This window comes from Arachis ipaensis, chromosome B03 (genome assembly GCF_000816755.2).
Source record: "Arachis ipaensis cultivar K30076 chromosome B03, Araip1.1, whole genome shotgun sequence".
Lineage (NCBI taxonomy): Eukaryota > Viridiplantae > Streptophyta > Magnoliopsida > Fabales > Fabaceae > Arachis > Arachis ipaensis.
Genome location: NC_029787.2, coordinates 119,760,227 through 119,778,400, shown reverse-complemented (window position 1 = coordinate 119,778,400; position 18,174 = coordinate 119,760,227). Strand labels below are relative to the sequence as shown.

At 38.6% G+C, this 18,174-nt stretch overlaps 1 protein-coding gene across 1 annotated transcript; it reads left to right on the top strand.

The window, feature by feature from the left end:
- LOC107633617 (protein FAR1-RELATED SEQUENCE 5-like) lies at positions 2,092 to 5,083 on the top strand. Its single transcript, XM_016337222.1, has 3 exons — positions 2,092 to 4,431; positions 4,536 to 4,616; positions 4,892 to 5,083. Exons 1-3 carry the CDS (start codon positions 2,092 to 2,094, stop codon positions 5,081 to 5,083), a joined length of 2,613 nt encoding a protein of 870 aa, XP_016192708.1.

Below are 18,174 nucleotides of genomic sequence, written 5' to 3'. Positions count from 1 at the left end.
CAAACAATTAGTAAAGTTATAAACAACTAACTATAATAATTAATTAATTACATAGATGAAAAGCAAGAACTTAGCCCAAATTCAAATATGGTTCACCAAATTTTATTGGCTTGTTACAAAAAAAATTAACCCATCCACTTAACACTTTTATTCAAAAATCAATCTGAATTAATACAAAGAAATAAATTACTGCAAACTGTCCTATTAATTAGTCAAGAGACTGCAGCCTCACTTGGTTAGACACAAAATATAGTATAAGTGTCCATTTCTAAAAAATATAGTATAAGTGTAGAAAAAAAAAATATTTTACATTGGAGATTTTGCCTTAATTTAAATGTAGTTTTAAATGTATATTTATTTATGAACCTTAATGTTGAATCATTGTTTGTTTTTATACTATCATTTAATTAAATTTATTATTTCAGTAGGTACAATGTTTCAACTGGACTGTTTTTAATTTGGGGATAAATGGATAGATTTTATAATATGCCTTATTTAATTAACTTGTGTACAAAGATGGATTCCCAATTTTGGTCACGATCATACTGGTGTGTGGTACACCTTATTCCCCCCGGTGTACCATAGTCTTGCTCTAAAAACACGGCCATGCACTAGGTTAAAAATGATTTTGTTTTTCATATATTTATATATGATACTTTGAGTCACGCTAAAATTTGCGTTGATGATTAACTAATTATATATGGACACAGTATATAGTTCTGGAATGATAATTGAGATTAGAGGAAACCGTAAACTTTTTTTTTTTTTGTGGGGGGAGAGAGGGAGGGATCTGCTATAATATTTTTAGAAAAATGACATAAAAAAAAATTCATTTTAATGGGCCATGCACCGTCACGTCTTGTCTTGTCTTAGTATTATGAAAAATGCATTAATTTTTAGTTCGTAGTAGTGCATCATAAATATTGAAAATTTACTTATAACAATCTTAAACAACCATTTTTTTTTTGTGGGAGAGGGAGGAAGAGAGGGATTTGCTATGATATTTTTAGAAAAATGACGTTAAAAAAAAGGTGATTTCTTCTAAACCCATGGCAATTTTGTGGGTAAGTTACCCTTGCACATGTGTCTTCATCTCAGCCGTTGATCAAAAAAATTTTCAACCTTTCACTAATTGCATTTATTGATAATAGCAAAAGCCTTTAATGAACATATACTATAACAAATACTACATTAATTATTGTATACATATACTATATAGTGTATTGGAGAACATTTATAATTATAATTTATAATCTCTAACTTGTTTTTCATTTTATAAAATACCCTCCATCACTTTCTTAAATTCAACATGCATGTCTCACAAGCCTTTAATTCATGTTTCACTTCCTGGAAAACGCATAGAACCCACTGCCCACTGGTTTTTTCGCCTTCGTTCTATACCTACTACCCAACCCTGGAATTTGTTATCCTAGAACCCACTACCCAACCCTGTTTGATTTTTAGTGTCCATTTAGCAAGAATGATCTCCTTCGAGTAACAGGTTCCGGAACTGGTACTCTGATTTCGTCGGATTGGCGTCGACGTCAACTCAGGAGAGGGCGAACGTTCTTTACTAATGTGGCTCCGGTAGAGAATTTTGTAGCAGAACTTATGCTAGATCCGAAGCTGTGGCTGCTGGAAGCTGGTTTACCAACATTCATTTTTCGGCTGCCTTCGAATTAGGTGCGTCGGATTAGGTAAAGGTCACCTCTCTCCGACTCTGACAGTGCATTTTTTATCCGTTGAAACTCAACCTCTGGTTCTCATCAAGGTATGCCCGATTAAGTTTTTTTGTTAATCCAGATTAGTTTAATTTTGATGATAGTCTATGCCTTTTCAACGGTTCTCTGTTTACGGTGTTGGGTTGCTATTCTGGATTATGGAAATAAAGCAACATTGTCCAGTTCTATGCTGTGGCTAGGTTTGGGGAATTGAAATTAAAACCTAATACTGGGGTCCAAAACAATTGGGTTAGTTTAATTGGATTTGGTTCATTTAATTTTACATGCAGCTTAGTTTAGCTTTCCTTCGTTGCTGCCATTGGCTCTGTTTATTGACATTTTTGGGTAAAATTATGGCAGGGGTTAAATTATGTCCATAAAGGAGGATGATGTTAAAAATGATTCTGATAATGATTTGGGTGATGATTTCGATTATCAACCGAATGCAGAAGATGATGCTGATGACGACGATGTGGATTCACTGGATTCCACTAGCAAGAGTGAAGAAGTTTGTGGTGTAAAAAGAATAGCGGATTTAATGGTAGAGGATATTTGGAACCTGGAGTTTAGGACGGAGGATGAGGCTTGCCAATTTTATAACGCTTATTCTTGTTGGCATGGATTTGTAATGAGGAAGGACGACGTGGTTAGGGATAATCAAGGTAGAATCATTAGCAGGCAACTTGTTTGCAATAAAGAGGGCTGGAGAAATATGAGGTATCTCGATCTGGATGATAGATCAAGGGAGGCAAGGTCACTAACGCGAACCAAGTGTCCAGCTCGGCTTAGGGTAAAGCTTGACTACGGCTGCCGTGGATGGAAGGTATCATGTTTTGTGGAATCTCACAACCACGATCTGACGCCACCCCAATTTGCGCATCTGGTACCGGCTAATCGTCGTCTCACTGTGACTGATAGAGTCCAAGTGAAAAATCTTCATAATTTTGGTGTCAAGAGCTGCCATATTATGGGGTATATTGCATTCCAGAAGGGTGGATATCGTCATGCTGGCTTCACACGGAAAGATTTGTACAACCACATCAATCGCTATCGTCGGGCAAAAGTTAAAAACGGGGATGCCAATGCGGCAATAAACTATTTGATTGGCAAGTCAAACAACGATCCGCTGTTCTTTGGAAAGTATACGTTCACTAGTGACGAAAGGCTGGAGCATATTTTTTGGGCAGATGGGCAGTCAATTATCGACTATCACTGCTTTGGAGATATTGTTGCCTTTGATTCTACCTACAAGAAGAATAAATACAACAAGCCTTTGGTCATTTTCTCTGGATGCAATCATCACGGGCAGACTGTTATCTTCGGCTCCGGCCTACTATCCGACGAAACCACAGAGACGTATAAGTGGTTGTTGAAAACCTTTGTTGAAGCGATGGGTGGGAAAAGTCCAAAAGCGGTAATAACTGACGGAGACCTTGCCATGCGAGATGCAATAAGGAATGTTCTGCCTGATGCGACCCATCGGTTATGTGGCTGGCATCTGCAGAGAAATGCATGTGAAAACATAAAGAATCCTAATTTCCTGCGCGATTTTAAGGGTTTTATATACGACAACAACGACCAGAGAGACTTCGATCGGAGATGGGCAGCCATTTTGGATAAGCACAACCTTGTTGGCAGTACCTGGATGGAAAAGACGTACGAAACTCGTGAGATGTGGTCCCATTGTTTCCTCCGGGATAAGTTTTTCGGTTACATAAGGACGACATCACAGTGTGAAGGTATAAATTCTCTCATCAGATTCTATGTTAATCGCAAGAACACCCTCATTGACTTCATGCATAACCTGGATAGGGCCTTAAAGGAGTATAGAAACAACGAGTTAATAGCTGACTTTAAGTCTCAGTGCTCAGAGCCAGTGATGATTACCTCGTTGGAGGTATATAAAAGATCTGCATCATGTTATTTCACGCGAAACATTTTCAAGGAAATTCGTAATGAGATTCAGAGGGCAGGGGCTTTGAATATAACGGTACTAAGCACAACCTTGGACAAGGTAGAGTTCAGTGTGACTGCTCTCGGAGACCCGGCCAAAGATCGACGGGTGGAAGTCGATAGAGGTAAGAATCTGTTCTCGTGCTCGTGCAAGCTGTTTGAATCATGTGGTATTCCCTGTAGTCATATCTTATGTGCCATGAAGTTCGAAAACATACTTGAGTTTCCAGATTCGTTGATCTACAAAAGGTGGACAAAGAATGCAAAGAACGAATTTATTAGCACAGAAATGCCTGTGAATGATGACATCGAAAGGGTCTTAAAGTTTCGAGTTGGAGCATTGGCATCGAATTGCAACAAGCTGTGTGATATTGCTTGCAAGGATCTTGCAGACTTTGATGAAGTCCAGTCTGAACTTGTCAATTTAGTTATCCGCCTGCAGTCACGCAAACAGGGCAAGTCAACTCCTAATGTTAACGTGGAAGGCATCAACGATCCCTTTGTTGTCAAAAGCAAAGGAGCCCCTTCCAAGAGGTCTTCTTGGAGGAAGAAGAGAGCATGCTCTAATTGCCACAAGTACGGTCATTACTACAAGCGCTGTCCAGATCTGATGCAGCATAGTGTGGAAGGTAACCCTCGCGATCAATCATACGGCAATGCATCAGCCAAGGACTCAGGTTTTAGTCCAGAAAGGTTTGCTAATTCTTCGAGGTCGTTCTCAATTAAGTCCGAACACCACTCAGGACCTAATACTAAGGTACGATTTGTTTATTCGAAATAGACTCCTGCTGTGAAAATCTTGTTCGGTGTGTGTCCCTTTAAAAACCATTAAACTATGTGAATGTTCCTCTGTTTGGGCAGCCTTTTAAAAAGGGAGGAACAAGGAAGTTTACGGCGACGGGTATGAGGAACTGGAAGGGTAAAGATAACACCTTTGTGGAGGTAATTTTTTTGAATATAAACATCTAATTTCCGTGTCATGAACTGGGTAAACTAATGAAGGTCAACTTCTTCTTGTCAAAAAAAAACATAATTATAAAACAGCGGAGCCTCCATGAAAGCAGCGAATCCATTGACATCGCGTCCACGAATGGTGTTTTCAATAAAAATCTCGACTCGTTAACACAGGTGTTATGCGTAAAACTCCTCCATGCGTAAACATTATGGTTGTTTGCATTATTATAGTTTCTGATTGGGGATTATGATGTTATCAGCAGGTGAAGGAGTCACAGCAGGACAAGAGACATTCATTCACGAACTATGAATGCAATAATGATGTCATTGATAATAAATGTGACACACGACATGTGCAGATGGATGTCCGAGATCAGTTACCGTCGTCACTGCCTTGTGGCAACAAACAAGGATCGTACATGGCATTGTTCGTGTCGATGCATAGGACACTTTGACCATTTCAAGGAATTAGTCCTCTGAATTAAGTGCAATGCAAGTATAATTGGTTCTAAGAGCGTGATCTATCCTGATTTACTGACCGCAATGTAATTGTCAGTGCTTGGTGTAGAGGATTTTTAAGTTGTATTTATTTACGTTAACTCTGCATATGTCCATTATCGTGGTATTTATGTTCGATTATATGTATGTGATTTGCTTACATTGCTGTATTCTCGTTGCAGTAAATTGTGGTTGACTTTTGGGTAACGACTTTCTACCATTGTGATTATGCATTTCAGTTGATCAAACAGAGTTGTGTAAACTGATTTTTTTCCGCACTTATTCCATTATGATGACAACAATGTTGAATAATATGCATGTATTTTGCTTACATTGCTGTAGTTTAGTTGTGCTGTTTATTGTGGTTGCATTTGGGGTAAGGACTTCCTACCATTGTGGTTATGCAATACAGTTGAAAAAATAGAGCTGTGTTAATTGATTTGTTTCCTTTCTTAGTGCGTTTGATTTAGCAACCAAATTATTAGATTGAATGGGTTGTATTATCCAAGGTTGAATGGTTCATACATGGTTTTAAATCTCTTTTTGTAACGTTGAGGTTGTGAGTCTACTTTGTTATTATAGATTTCCTGTATGCATTGAAAATTTTATTCAAAGGGAAATGGCACACTGTGTATGAAAGTAGTTTGAAAATATGTATAGATATATGAACCAGAAGATTCGTAAACAAACCAACACATTTCTAAAGGCTCATATCATAGTTTCGATTCAATGGTTCAATAACATTTTGATGATGTTAGAGTCTTACATACTGACATGAATTTAACACTATGAACAATAAATGTTTGAAACACTGCGGACATTTCCTTTAAGTTGTACAATAGCTAATCTTTCTATGTTATCAGCTACTTCACTACGGCATGACTTTACGTTGATAGGCATGGTTTTGCTTCCTGGGATTGAGAGTTTGAATGTTTCCAAAATGTAGTCATCCAACATCCGTAACGTTGTTGACTATTATGACCTGATATTAAGAAAACTCATCACGACAACTATACACAATAGATGAACCAAAAAAATCAATTAATTGAATAAACCTGAAAAAAAAGGATCCACGAAACTGCTACTTACCCTTAAGCTTGTGGAGGTCTGTAGCCAAGGCAGTATTATCGAGGTCTGTAGCCAACGACATGTTGTAAGACTCTAATTTAGTGTGTCAAGCCGACAGCAGAAGACGTTCCTTGTTCGGCTAAGGGGAAGGGAGTATCAAATCCAATTTTGTCGGAGCTACCAACCGATGACGGGATAAAAGTCAGACGGAGGAAGGTAGATGATAGTGTTTGGTTAAATGAAGGTAGGTATGCACCTCCTGATTTCTTAAGACTAAAGCATGGCTATTTTGTGGTTTTCAAGTACGATGCTGAATCCGTATACGAATTAATTGTGATCCACTTTGACTGATGCAGAGAATGACTAGTCAAGTTTGAAATGTTTTCATAACGACCAGCAGGGAGTGATACGGAAAATCATTTCCCACATCCCGGTGCTCGTGACGGAAACGGATCAACCTCGAAAATTCAATCATCGGTTCACTCAGTAGGGTCACAAGGAATTCACCATGGATTTACCAGTGCAAAAAAAAAACAACAAAATACCCATGCCTTAGCGCTAAGAAACCAACAACTCCATACCAACTTTCATTCAACCAGACACGAGCATCTATATTTTTTTCTCAGTCAAACCTTTTTTCCGTCACCCGCTGGTACCTCCGACAATATGGTGTTAACATAGATTAACCAATTAACTCTGAAAATTTTATTCACATTACAACCATCACGCCATTGTCTTACCTTCATGGTCAGATTTGTTGGCTGCTTTGGGTTCAGGTATTCAGTGGATTCCTTCAATACGACTGCTTCCGGCGACACCTGTGACTGCAGTTTCCGGCAACCGAATGGCGACGGCAACCCCATGGCTGTCAAATTCATCGACCAACGTGCATGTTGGATCACAAAAGTCCACCCAGCAACACTTGGAATGAACACTGCTTCCCGAACAAAATCTGAAATCCCAGACAGACACATCAGGTATGAAACACTCAATAAGTCATTCATCAAATCAACTATATACATTAACATCCATGTTCCAACAAAATCATGTCCAAATACTCAACCCAATATAATGACTTGACAAATTATTCCATAAACCGAGAAGAACTTACCGTCGTATCGACGATAGAGCCACTTTGATTTAGCAAGAAACTACCCATCCTTGTGAGACGATATAGGGCATCCACGATACTACTGCTAATTGTGACGATTTGTGGAATTAGGGAAAACCTCAACCGAACGAGCGTTGATGGGGTTGAAGACAATCTGCCCATTTATAGAACCATCGCTTGGTGTTGGATAGGGTGTTCATGGATGTGGATAAAGTCTTATCTCATTAGGATCGGCAATTTGTGGTTCTCGTTCGTCTCTTCCAGATCCACCTCTTCTTATCTATGCTCTGGAACTACCAAATGAAACCACATGACCCCCACTGCAAAGTGAATAAGCCCACACCACCCATTGGCCCAAATACCTTAAACAAGTCCACCGCTGAAGACCAAGACCAAAAACACAACGCAATAACCCAGCCCACATACCACCCATTAGAACCACATAACTTTACTCAAGACCACTGGCCCAGCTGAGATCCAAGCCCACCAAAATAAATTACCCACCCTAGAGTCATTAAAAGAAACTACGGATGGGCTATTTTACTCATTGATTGGGCCGAACTAATTTTTTACTCCTCTGTTCATATATCAAACAGAAAAACATTTTTCATTAAACCAAGTTAAAAAAAACAAAAAAAAAAACTGGTGACATACGGCTTCGTTCAAACATTACCGGTGTTTTAATCTTCCTCGATAAACTTTTTTATCTTTAACATTTTAAGGTCAAACCAAACCAATTTTTTTAAAAAATCCCCCCTTTAAAGTGTCAATTTTAAACCCAGCATATAAAGAGAATTTTACCTACAACAATTTGAGGAGTTGTTGTCTTCCTCACCTATTGGGCCACATTTTTTTAATAATTTTTCGTAAAAGGCCAACAAAGTTTCAATTTATTCTGGCTACTATTTTTTAAAAAAAAAAAGGCAACTTTGCCATTTTTAATGAGAAACTAATTTTTGTGCAATCAAGTTAGAATGGTAAAGTAAAAAAGAAAATGAGCACAAACATAAAATATTTGCGAACGCGATGCTGTTTTAGTTAACACCAAAAGTTGTTTTCAATTTAGTAACAGCAAAAAAAAAAGTCATTATAAGTGTTCAACAAACAAGAAACATATAATACTCTGTAAACCCACTACTGGAAAAGTCTTAGCATGATATATTATGACAAAGAGGTCAAACACAGGGACTAAGCGCCTTCAGTCACTCATCCTTATGCATCCTATCTGCATCGAACCTGGATGATCGTCACTGGCTCCTTTGATATCACCTCGAAGACACCCACTCCACCTGGCTTGAAGTTGCACAATGAAGCAAAGTTCTCCCATCCTCCAGAAATAACGCCGAAGCTACCATCCCTCTTTCCACTGTACCTTGTATATGTAGCTTCGACCTGTATGTGGCCATGTGTGAGGATGAGAGGGTGCCTCTGACCAGTGAAGTGACTGAGATGAGGGACGTTCGGCTGATTATAACACAAGAAATTTCAGTTAGTATTATCTACTTTAATGCTTACTTTAGTAAAACAATATTTCAACCAAAATGTCTTAACAACTTAACGCTTACCAATAATCGCGACGACATCATGCGAGCAGTTAGGTCCATCACAAAGAAAGGCCACTTGCTTTTGACCTTTGCGGCAACCGCTCTAGCACTGGCTGAAGGAGGGATGTTGATACACTTTGCAACTTCATAATTACCAGTCCTTACATATGGTGGTTCTTCAGGATCACGGAGTTGGTACGAGTTCTCAATGCCACCAAAATAAAAAATCCTTACTTGGAAAGTGGAGTTTCCTTTGTGTGTGAAATATAGCATGGAGTCCAGATTGATTTTGTACATCTGATAGAACTCCTCCCAGCCTCGAGTCAATGCAATTTTGCCACTTTGGAGTTGCGTCCAGAAGCACCGACAGGGGTTATTCCTTCTGTCAGGCACAACCAGGTCCAGGTAGGGGGTACGGTTTGGTAGCTCATCGGGAGTTATAGGTAGTGACTGTTACAAATTGGTGAAGTTCTGTCAAAACATCGATAGCATTGAAAAAACTCTAAAATTAAGAGGTGTTAAGGAAACGGATGTTAATTACCAGTTTGAACATTGAAGGCCTTATTACTGGCTTCAGAAACCTCATCTTGTAGCTCTGTGTCGCACCGTTATCAATCTCTTGGACTCTCTTACCCTTGTCCTTCGAAGTCGTCGTCTATGGCAAGTGTCACACAGTTGCCAAGTTCAAAAAGGAACAAGGTCAGAGTTCATTTAAAAAAACCCATACAGTCGAAGCTTCTGATTTAAAATCAACACACATGCATGTTTTTGGAATTGGAAACTAAGTGGTTCAATTTTTCCACACACAGTGCAACTATATTTTGTTGTAAGGTTTAGGGTCGTGATCTATTGAATCTTTAACAGAACAATCTTAATCAAACCTAAATGCATAAAATCCTTTTCAGACGAACAAATCAGAAACCCACATCAGTCCCCCAATCATTTAAAAAATGCTTAACCACGTCTTAATTTTATTTGACTACGATTGCATTTTTAGTACATTGACACTACATGCAGATGATGATTAACAACCGATCACTATCAGGAGAAGAGTTAGGATAGAGTTTCACCTTGTTTGACATATTCTCCGAGACGAAGTTGTCGGAGTCGATGCCTTCAGCAGCAACTTCTGTGTTATGTTGGGGTTGCTATGAGGAGTGTTTTTTGAAGGAAGATGGAAGGTGAATACTGATTACTGAAGGATACTTATGTTACACGCTTGTGAATCAAAAGAAAATATAAAGTAAAAAACGAGGGGTTAAAAACGCGGCGTTTTTACAAAAAAATTTAGTGAGTTATTTAGCTACTTAAACCTTGTGGTTTTCGATAATCTCCAACAAATATTCTGTTCTATCCCAATAACTCCCCGTAAATCCCTCTCCTTCGAAGTTCGTTTTCAACGAAATACCAAATAAAATTTAATTTAACTTAAAAAAAAAAAGAAATCCTAGGAAGATGAAATTATTAATTGATTGCTATTAACCGCATTAATTTATGCAAAGTTGCTGGAACACATTTTAGGATTTAAGTAAAATAATTAATTTAATAAGTCGGTTTATACGTAACTACTACTATTTCCTTTGAAAATTAAATTTTTCAACAATTGTTACCATCGAAATTAATGCTAGATTAAATTAAAACCGCTAGAAACTCGAAACAAACGTTTTAAAATTTTTAAAATTAAATTCATTTGTTTAAATAATCTGATTACTGTGTATCTTTTTTTCTTTTTTAAAATGCATGTGTCTATCTATTTGATAACTATTATTGTTTATATTTAGATTCTTCAATGAGAATTATTAAACTACATAAACCTAAAAAAAATCGTTGCACATTTATAAACGACACATTTCCAAAACATTTTGATAATCAATGAATTAAAGTTTATTTTTACGGTCTCCAAAATTTCGGATAACATAGAGTTGGCTAATATTAAGTACCTCTCTACCACTGATTTGACGTTTGGATTAATTTTACATTAAACGGATTAATAAATTCTCAACTAACATAGTCACAAAGTAAAACAACTGAAAAGAAAAAAAGTTACGTTTCTTTAGTCAACTATTGTTCTTCTGAAAACTTCCTTGGCTTCTCCCTCCCTTCAACCACAGTCCACAGCCATCGTCGAAGTAATTAATCAATAATGGAGTCTGGATTCCGGTAAGCATCTTCTTCAATTTTTACTACCTCCTTTGATAGCAGCCGTATCTGCAAAGAATAAAATGGAGCATATTGTAATAACTGCATGCATAGATTAATTAAATAAAGAGTCACAAAATGTTTGGCTACTCCCTTATTTTATGGTTTCGGACCACTTTGTTTTATTCGTTGTTGTTTCTACATGTTGGTTTAGGTATGTTAATGCATTAAGGAACATTCAACAATCTTACAACCAGTTCTATGTGTTTGGGCTCTTTGCAACAGATGTACGTATATCCACAATTTTGCCTTTTTTTCGTTGTTATTATTCTGTTAAAAAACGTTTGGAAAACTAAGTTGCCATGGTTTTGTCTTGTTCCGGCACAGGATGATGTTGAATTCCCACCTAATATTGTGCATCTCTTCAAGTGGTACAGTACCACTGATCTTTATTTGGTTGACACTCAAGACAATTGCCTCCACATCACACCCAAGCAAGAAGGTAACAGGTTCTGGATAAAAGGAGCTGATATAGGGAGGATACGGCGCATGTACAGAAGAAGTTCTTTGCTGAGTGTGGAGCTTAGGTACGTTGGCTGGGGAGTATTCTACATGCTCGTCCGGGACATTAACCGGAAAGATGAACCTCCGTGTGTTGTTGATGACATGTATGCGGCGAAGGTTTTGCCTGACTATATCGTTCAACGCTTAGCTTCGGTGTGCGGGGCTTACTTCAACAAAGAAGCCCAACTTAGAGTCTACCAGACAGAGATGTTCCTTATGAATCACCGCCGGATCCAACAACAGCAACATTTAGATACTCAGCAGTCAGGGTGAGTAACAATGGACCATTATTTTCTGGTCTAATTTCTCACGTTTTCATGTTTTGTGCCTAAATTTTTTTAACTTAACTACAGTGTAAACAAGAGGCAACATGGTAGGGGGGCTGAGGCAGGTCCTAGTAAGCGACAGCGACCCCAGACCTGTCCTGAATCGTCCGTCAACCAGGGGTCAAATTAATAGATTTATGCAGACCTATAAAATTTCCTGTGTAGTGTAATTAATCAAAATGTTATCCTTAATGTGTTATTTTGTATGTGATGTAATGTCTTTGACATTTGGTGATCAATTGCGATATACTATGTTTTGTATTTATGGTGCATATGTTGCTTTCTTTTTTGTTGCGACTACGTTTGGTTATCAGCAGTGTATCGATTTCGGTTAGTGACTGCTACTGCATGCAAATACAATGCTACTGAATGCAAATGATACTGTTCGCACGTATCATAGATGATAACACTAGTATATGGGAAAACAATGGATTTATTTGATTTCTTAACTTTGTTATTTTTTAGTTTGAGCACTCTCCCGGTTTTTGGTTTTACAAAAGTTTAGAAAAAAAGAAAAGAAAGGTACTAGATTTCCACAAAAAAATACATTGTCACTGGCCCACTTAAATGTCATTTGGAATTTTTGGTCAGAGTGTATAATCCTTGAAGTTTTAGAAAGATTTTTTCTCCTAACAACAGCTTTAGGGCCCATTAACAAAATTAAAACTAATACACAAACTGTCAGCCACGTACACCAGTTTTAAAATGTCCAAGTAAAAAAGGTGAAACTCAAGTAACATATTTCCAAAACACATTCCTGGTTTGTCTCCGACGTTAGTCCCAACAAGTTCAAGTACCATGGAAAGATAATCTAACTTGGATATTAAAAAATGAGCCTATAACGTATATTTCATCTCCCTTAACAAGTAAGGATTCTGTTGTAACTTGTAAGTAGATTATTTTGAAAAAAAAGACACTAACCTTTATCGTATATAGTATGACTAATTCACACAGCGATAATGTGTTCCTGTCCACCATCTGATCCAACATTTCATGCCTTGTATGGTATGATGAACGACATTTTTGTCCCCCATGATAATGCGCGGGATTGATGCGTCGTTGAAAAGAACGAAAGCAAAATCACCCGAGTCTTTGTCCCTCCGAGGCATGACTGTCACCCTTTGAACCACATGACCAAACATGTTGCAGAAAAACTCAGCAATGCCATCTGCAGTGGGCATCGACTCTTGACCGAAGCATACGGTCAGTGTCTTTGGACGTTCCACGTCATCCATCTCCTTGCAGACGTACTTCAGCTTTCCCTTATCTTGCTCAGTTTGCCTTCCTCCTTGTTACATATGCAATCCTCGGCCATTGATATGTCTACTCAATGCCTCTGGTGCAACCGATATGCACTGGTCCTTTGTGTTGAAACCCAGTAGTTCTTTAGGAGTCCTCTGGTACTCCAACCACACCGCATCCATCGTTATGTCGCCTAGAATTCTAGCGCAAATGGTAGATAGGGTATCGGGAATTAGAGTTAGCAGGACGGATCTCATCCTATGAACCTGGTATAACGTGAGCTCAGTTTTCAGCACGTGTCCGAGGGTTTCGAGTTTTCTGGAGTTCTCCACAACCCCAGAGAACTCCTGAGATAGTAGGCATTGCAAACAGATGACACATTCATCGGCAAGACTGTTCATAAACCAGCCTTCCTTTTTTATGGCTGTTTGCACAATACCATTCAGTCCCATTGTCTCCAGTGACAGTAGAAATGCCATGACCATCAGGGACTGTTTAACTTCGCGGTGAAGGACTTGCGTCAGGATCCTGAATGCTGTTCGATCTATTCTATGAAACATTTCCAAACATTCGATTGCCATGGTTGAGGGCTTCCTTCTAGTATCCATGTTGTATGGGTTAGAATTTGTAAGCATATAGTTTGTAGTTGTAGTTTTTTATGCTTAGACCACCTACTCATTTCCTCCTTCTTGTAGTCATGCAGCATGGTCTCCACTTTATTGCACCATCTTATTGCTCGTAGTCCTAGACTAACCATCACCTACCTAATTGGAATATTATTTAATGGCCTTAATTACATTGTATACATGTATATGATTTTATTGATACCACTAGGTGCGGTTTATAGTTTCTTCTTGAAAAAGAACATGTGATAACTTTATCTAGTAAGGCGAAATTGAAATTTAATTGCGTAAACATCGCCATATTCTATGAATCATAACAGCTTATTTAGCATAGGCAGAAATAATTTTTTTATTCTACATTATCGTTTTAAGTTACATGACTGAATAGATGTTACTAATTAATTCTCTAATAAAGTTAATATTTATAGACCAAAATAAAAATAATATATTAAAAGTGGGAAACAATATTTTTAATTAAAACTAATAAAACATAAAATTTAGAGAGAAATGAGAATCATTAACAAAAAAGTTAAATATTTATGTTGGTAGTAATTGAAATAAATGATTATCGTGTATATTGTTTGTTGTTTGCCGGTTTCCGGTTCAATGCGTACGGTTCAATATGTCCGGTCTAGTGACTAGATCTTAGACTGAATGGTCTTCGTGCCGATGGTTTATTGTCTGGTTCAACGTGTACGGTTTGGGGTTCGCGGTTTGGTCGTTAGGTCTTACGGTGAATGGTTCTGTGCCTCTGGTTTATCGTTTGGCGGTTTCCGGTTCAACGTGTACGGTTCAATGTGTACGAGTTAGTCAGCAGGTCTTATCATGAATGGTTCTGTGTCTATGGTTTATCGTTTGGCGGTTTCCGGTTCATCGTGGACGGTTTAGGGTTCGCGGTTTGTTCGCTAGGTCTTTTAGTGAACGGCTTTGTGCATATTGTTTGTTGTTTGCCGGTATCCGGTTCAATGCGCACGGTTCAATGTGTCCAGTGTAGTGACTAGATCTCAGACTGAATGGTCTTCGTGCCGATGGTTTATTGTTTGGCGGTTTCTGGTTCAATGTCTACGGTTGAGGGTTCGCGGTCTGGTCGTTAGTTCTTACGGTGAATGGTTCTGTGCCTCTGGTTTATCGTTTGGCGGTTTTCGGTTCAACGTGTACGGTTCAATATGTACGAGTTAGTCAGTAGGTCTTATCATGAATGGTTCTGTGTCTATGGTTTATCGTTTGGCGATTTCCGGTTCATCGTGGACGGTTTAGGGTGCGCGGTTTGTTCGCTAGGTCTTTAAGTGAATGGCTTCGTGTATATTGTTTGTTGTTTTCTTCGCATTTCCGGTTCAATGCGCACGGTTCAATGTGTCCGGTGTAGTGACTAGATCTCAGACTAAATGGTCTTCGTGCCGATGGTTTATTGTTTGGCGGTTTCTGGTTCAACGTCTACGGTTGAGGGTTCGCGGTCTGGTCGTTACTTCTTACGGTGAATGGTTCTGTGCCTCTGGTTTATCGTTTGGCGGTTTCTGGTTCAACGTGTACGGTTCAATGTGTACGAGTTAGTCAGTAGGTCTTATCATGAATGGTTCTGTGTCTATGGTTTATCGTTTGGCGGTTTCCGGTTCATCGTGGACGGTTTAGGGTGAGCGGTTTGTTCGCTAGGTCTTTTAGTGAACGGCTTCGTGTATGTTGTTTGCTGTTTTCTTCACATTTTTGGTTCAATGCGCACGGTTCAATATGTCCGGTCTAGTGACTAGATCTCAGACTGAATGGTCTTCGTGCCAATGGTTTATTGTTTGGCGGTGTCCCAGTCGATGTGTACGGTTCAATGTGTACGAGTTAGTCTGTAGGTCTTATCATGAATGGTTCTGTGTCTATGGTTTATTGTTTGCCGGCTTCCGGTTCAATGTGCACGGTCCAATGTGTACGGTTTTAGGGACTAGGCCTTAGACTGAATGGTTAAACCCAACGGTTTATTGTTTGGCGGTTTCTGGTTCATCGTGGACGGTTTAGGGTTTGCAGTTTGGTCGTTAGGTCCTATGGTGAATGGTTCTGTGCCTCTGGTTTATCGTTTGGTGGTTTCCGGTTCAACGTGTACAGTTCAATGTGTACGAGTTAGTCAGTAGGTCTTATCATGAATGGATCTGTGTCTATGGTTTATCATTTGGCGGTTTCCGGTTCATCATGGACGGTTTAGTGGTTCGAGGTTTGATCGCTTGGTCTTTTAGTGAACGGCTTCGTGTATATTGTTTAATGTTTGCCGGTTTCCGGTATAGTGCGCACGGTTCAATGCGTTCGGTCTAGTGACTAGATCTCAGACTAAATGGTCTTCGTGCCGATGGTTTATTGTTTGGCGGTTTCTGGTTCAACGTGTACGGTTTGGGGTTCACGGTTTGGTCGTTAGGTTTTACGGTGAATGGTTCTGTGCCTCTGGTTTATCATTTGGCGGTTTTCGGTTCAACGTGTCCGGTTTAACGTGTACGAGTTAGTCAGTAGGTCTTATCATGAATGGTTCTGTGTCTATGGTTTATCGTTTGGCGGTTTCCGGTTCATCGTGGACGGTTTAGGGTTCGCGGTTTGTTCGCTAGGTCTTTTAATGAACGGCTTCGTGTATATTGTTTGTTGTTTGCCGGTTTCCGGTTCAATGCGCACCGTCCAATATTAATTTTTATGATTTCTTTATTTTTTTTGTTCACATCAATTCCTTTTTTTCTATTTTTTCGGTTGGCGGTTTCTGGTTCAATGTTAACGGTTTAGGGTTCACGGTTTGTTCGCTAGGTCTTTTAGTGAACGGCTTCGTGTATATTGTTTATTGTTTGCCGGTTTCTGGTTCAATGCGCACGGTCCAATGTGTACGGTTTTAGGAACTAGGCCTTAGACTGAATGGTTAAACCCAACGGTTTATTGTTTGGCGGTTTCTGGTTCATCGTGGACGGTTTAGGGTTTGCAGTTTGGTCGTTAGGTCCTATGGTGAATGGTTCTGTGCCTCTGGTTTATCGTTTGGTGGTTTTCGGTTCAACGTGTACGGTTCAATGTGTACGAGTTAGTCAGTAGGTCTTATCATGAATGGATCTGTGTCTATGGTTTATCGTTTGGCGGTTTCCGGTTCATCGTGGACGGTTTAGTGGTTCGAGGTTTGATCGCTTGGTCTTTTAGTGAACGGCTTCGTGTATAATGTTTAATGTTTGCCGATTTCCGGTACAGTGCGCACGGTTCAATGCGTTCGGTCTAGTGACTAGATCTCAGACTGAATGGTCTTCGTGCCGATGATTTATTGTTTGGCGGTTTCCCGTTCGATATGTGCGGTTTAGGGTTAACGGTTTCGCGTTCGATGTGTACGGTTTAGGGTTCACGGGTTGGTTGTTTGCCGGTTTCCGGTCCAATGCGCACGGTCCAATATTAGTTTTTATGATTTTTTTGCTTATTTTTTGTTCACATTAATTCCTTTTTTTTCTATCTTTTATTACAGTGTATTTATGTTGCGTATGAAATTTTTTAATTTTTTATTCTAATAAATTTTATTTAATTTTTAATGTATTTTTTTGTTCATATGATACATGTTGTTGGTTTTATCAAATTTTTATTATTTTTTATCTGTATGTTATTTTTCCTATTTAAAATATTTGAATACTAAAGCAAGAAAGTAAAGGGTAGAATTGATAAAACAAAATAAATCCAGTCCTAACGTGATTATCTAAACGCAGAAGCTACAATTTCCAGCTTCTTATAAACGCACGTTAAAAACCTAAAATCACGTTGGCGTTTAAAGAAAAAAAAAGCACCCAAACAAAAAGAGAAAGCGTTCAATGCACTCAAACGTGCTTCTCTTCCTTCCAATGCAAAATCAAACACACCCATAATGGTTCCAGTTTTAGAGTGAGTAAATCCAATGTTATGATACTAAAGATTATACTAAAAAAGTTCCAAACACATTACTAATAGTTAGCTTTAAGTTTCGTTATTATCTTTCGGGGAAGGAAGTGCTTTGCGATGAGGGATAGGAAGTTCAGTCTCCTATAAATGATAGGCAACAGGCCTAAAGGTGGAAAGCAAAAAAGTCATTAGGCAATAAATTAGGGTGCACCATAAGTTAGATGATGAGTGAGCATGACAAACGAAAAATCAAAGATCTGTGTGGGAGACAGGTAATGGTATACACGTAGTTAATGAAAAGGAATATAACTCATAGGAAATGGAATAAAAATTCCCCTTTTCTCGAGCTAACAACAAATACGTGTATTATTTTAATGCTAACCTTTTCGAGTGTTTAGCCGTCGCATTAAACTTTGTTGCGGACTAAATCTTTGACCGAGTGTGTGAAACAACAAGAGATAACAACAAACACAATTCTGATATTGAGCATATTACTTTATGAGCAACTTAATGGAGACAAGCATTCATTACGAAAATTAAAACAAATCTTCCAGTAACCGATTGGTAAAA

Bases quoted from the DNA above. Each gene is read 5' to 3' on its own strand.
- LOC107633617 (XM_016337222.1), top strand. From the start codon at position 2,092: ATGTCCATAAAGGAGGATGATGTTAAAAATGATTCTGATAATGATTTG. The intron at 4,432-4,535 runs GTACGATTTGTT...CTGTTTGGGCAG, and splicing joins ACTCAGGACCTAATACTAAG to CCTTTTAAAAAGGGAGGAAC. The intron at 4,617-4,891 runs GTAATTTTTTTG...TGTTATCAGCAG, and splicing joins AAGATAACACCTTTGTGGAG to GTGAAGGAGTCACAGCAGGA.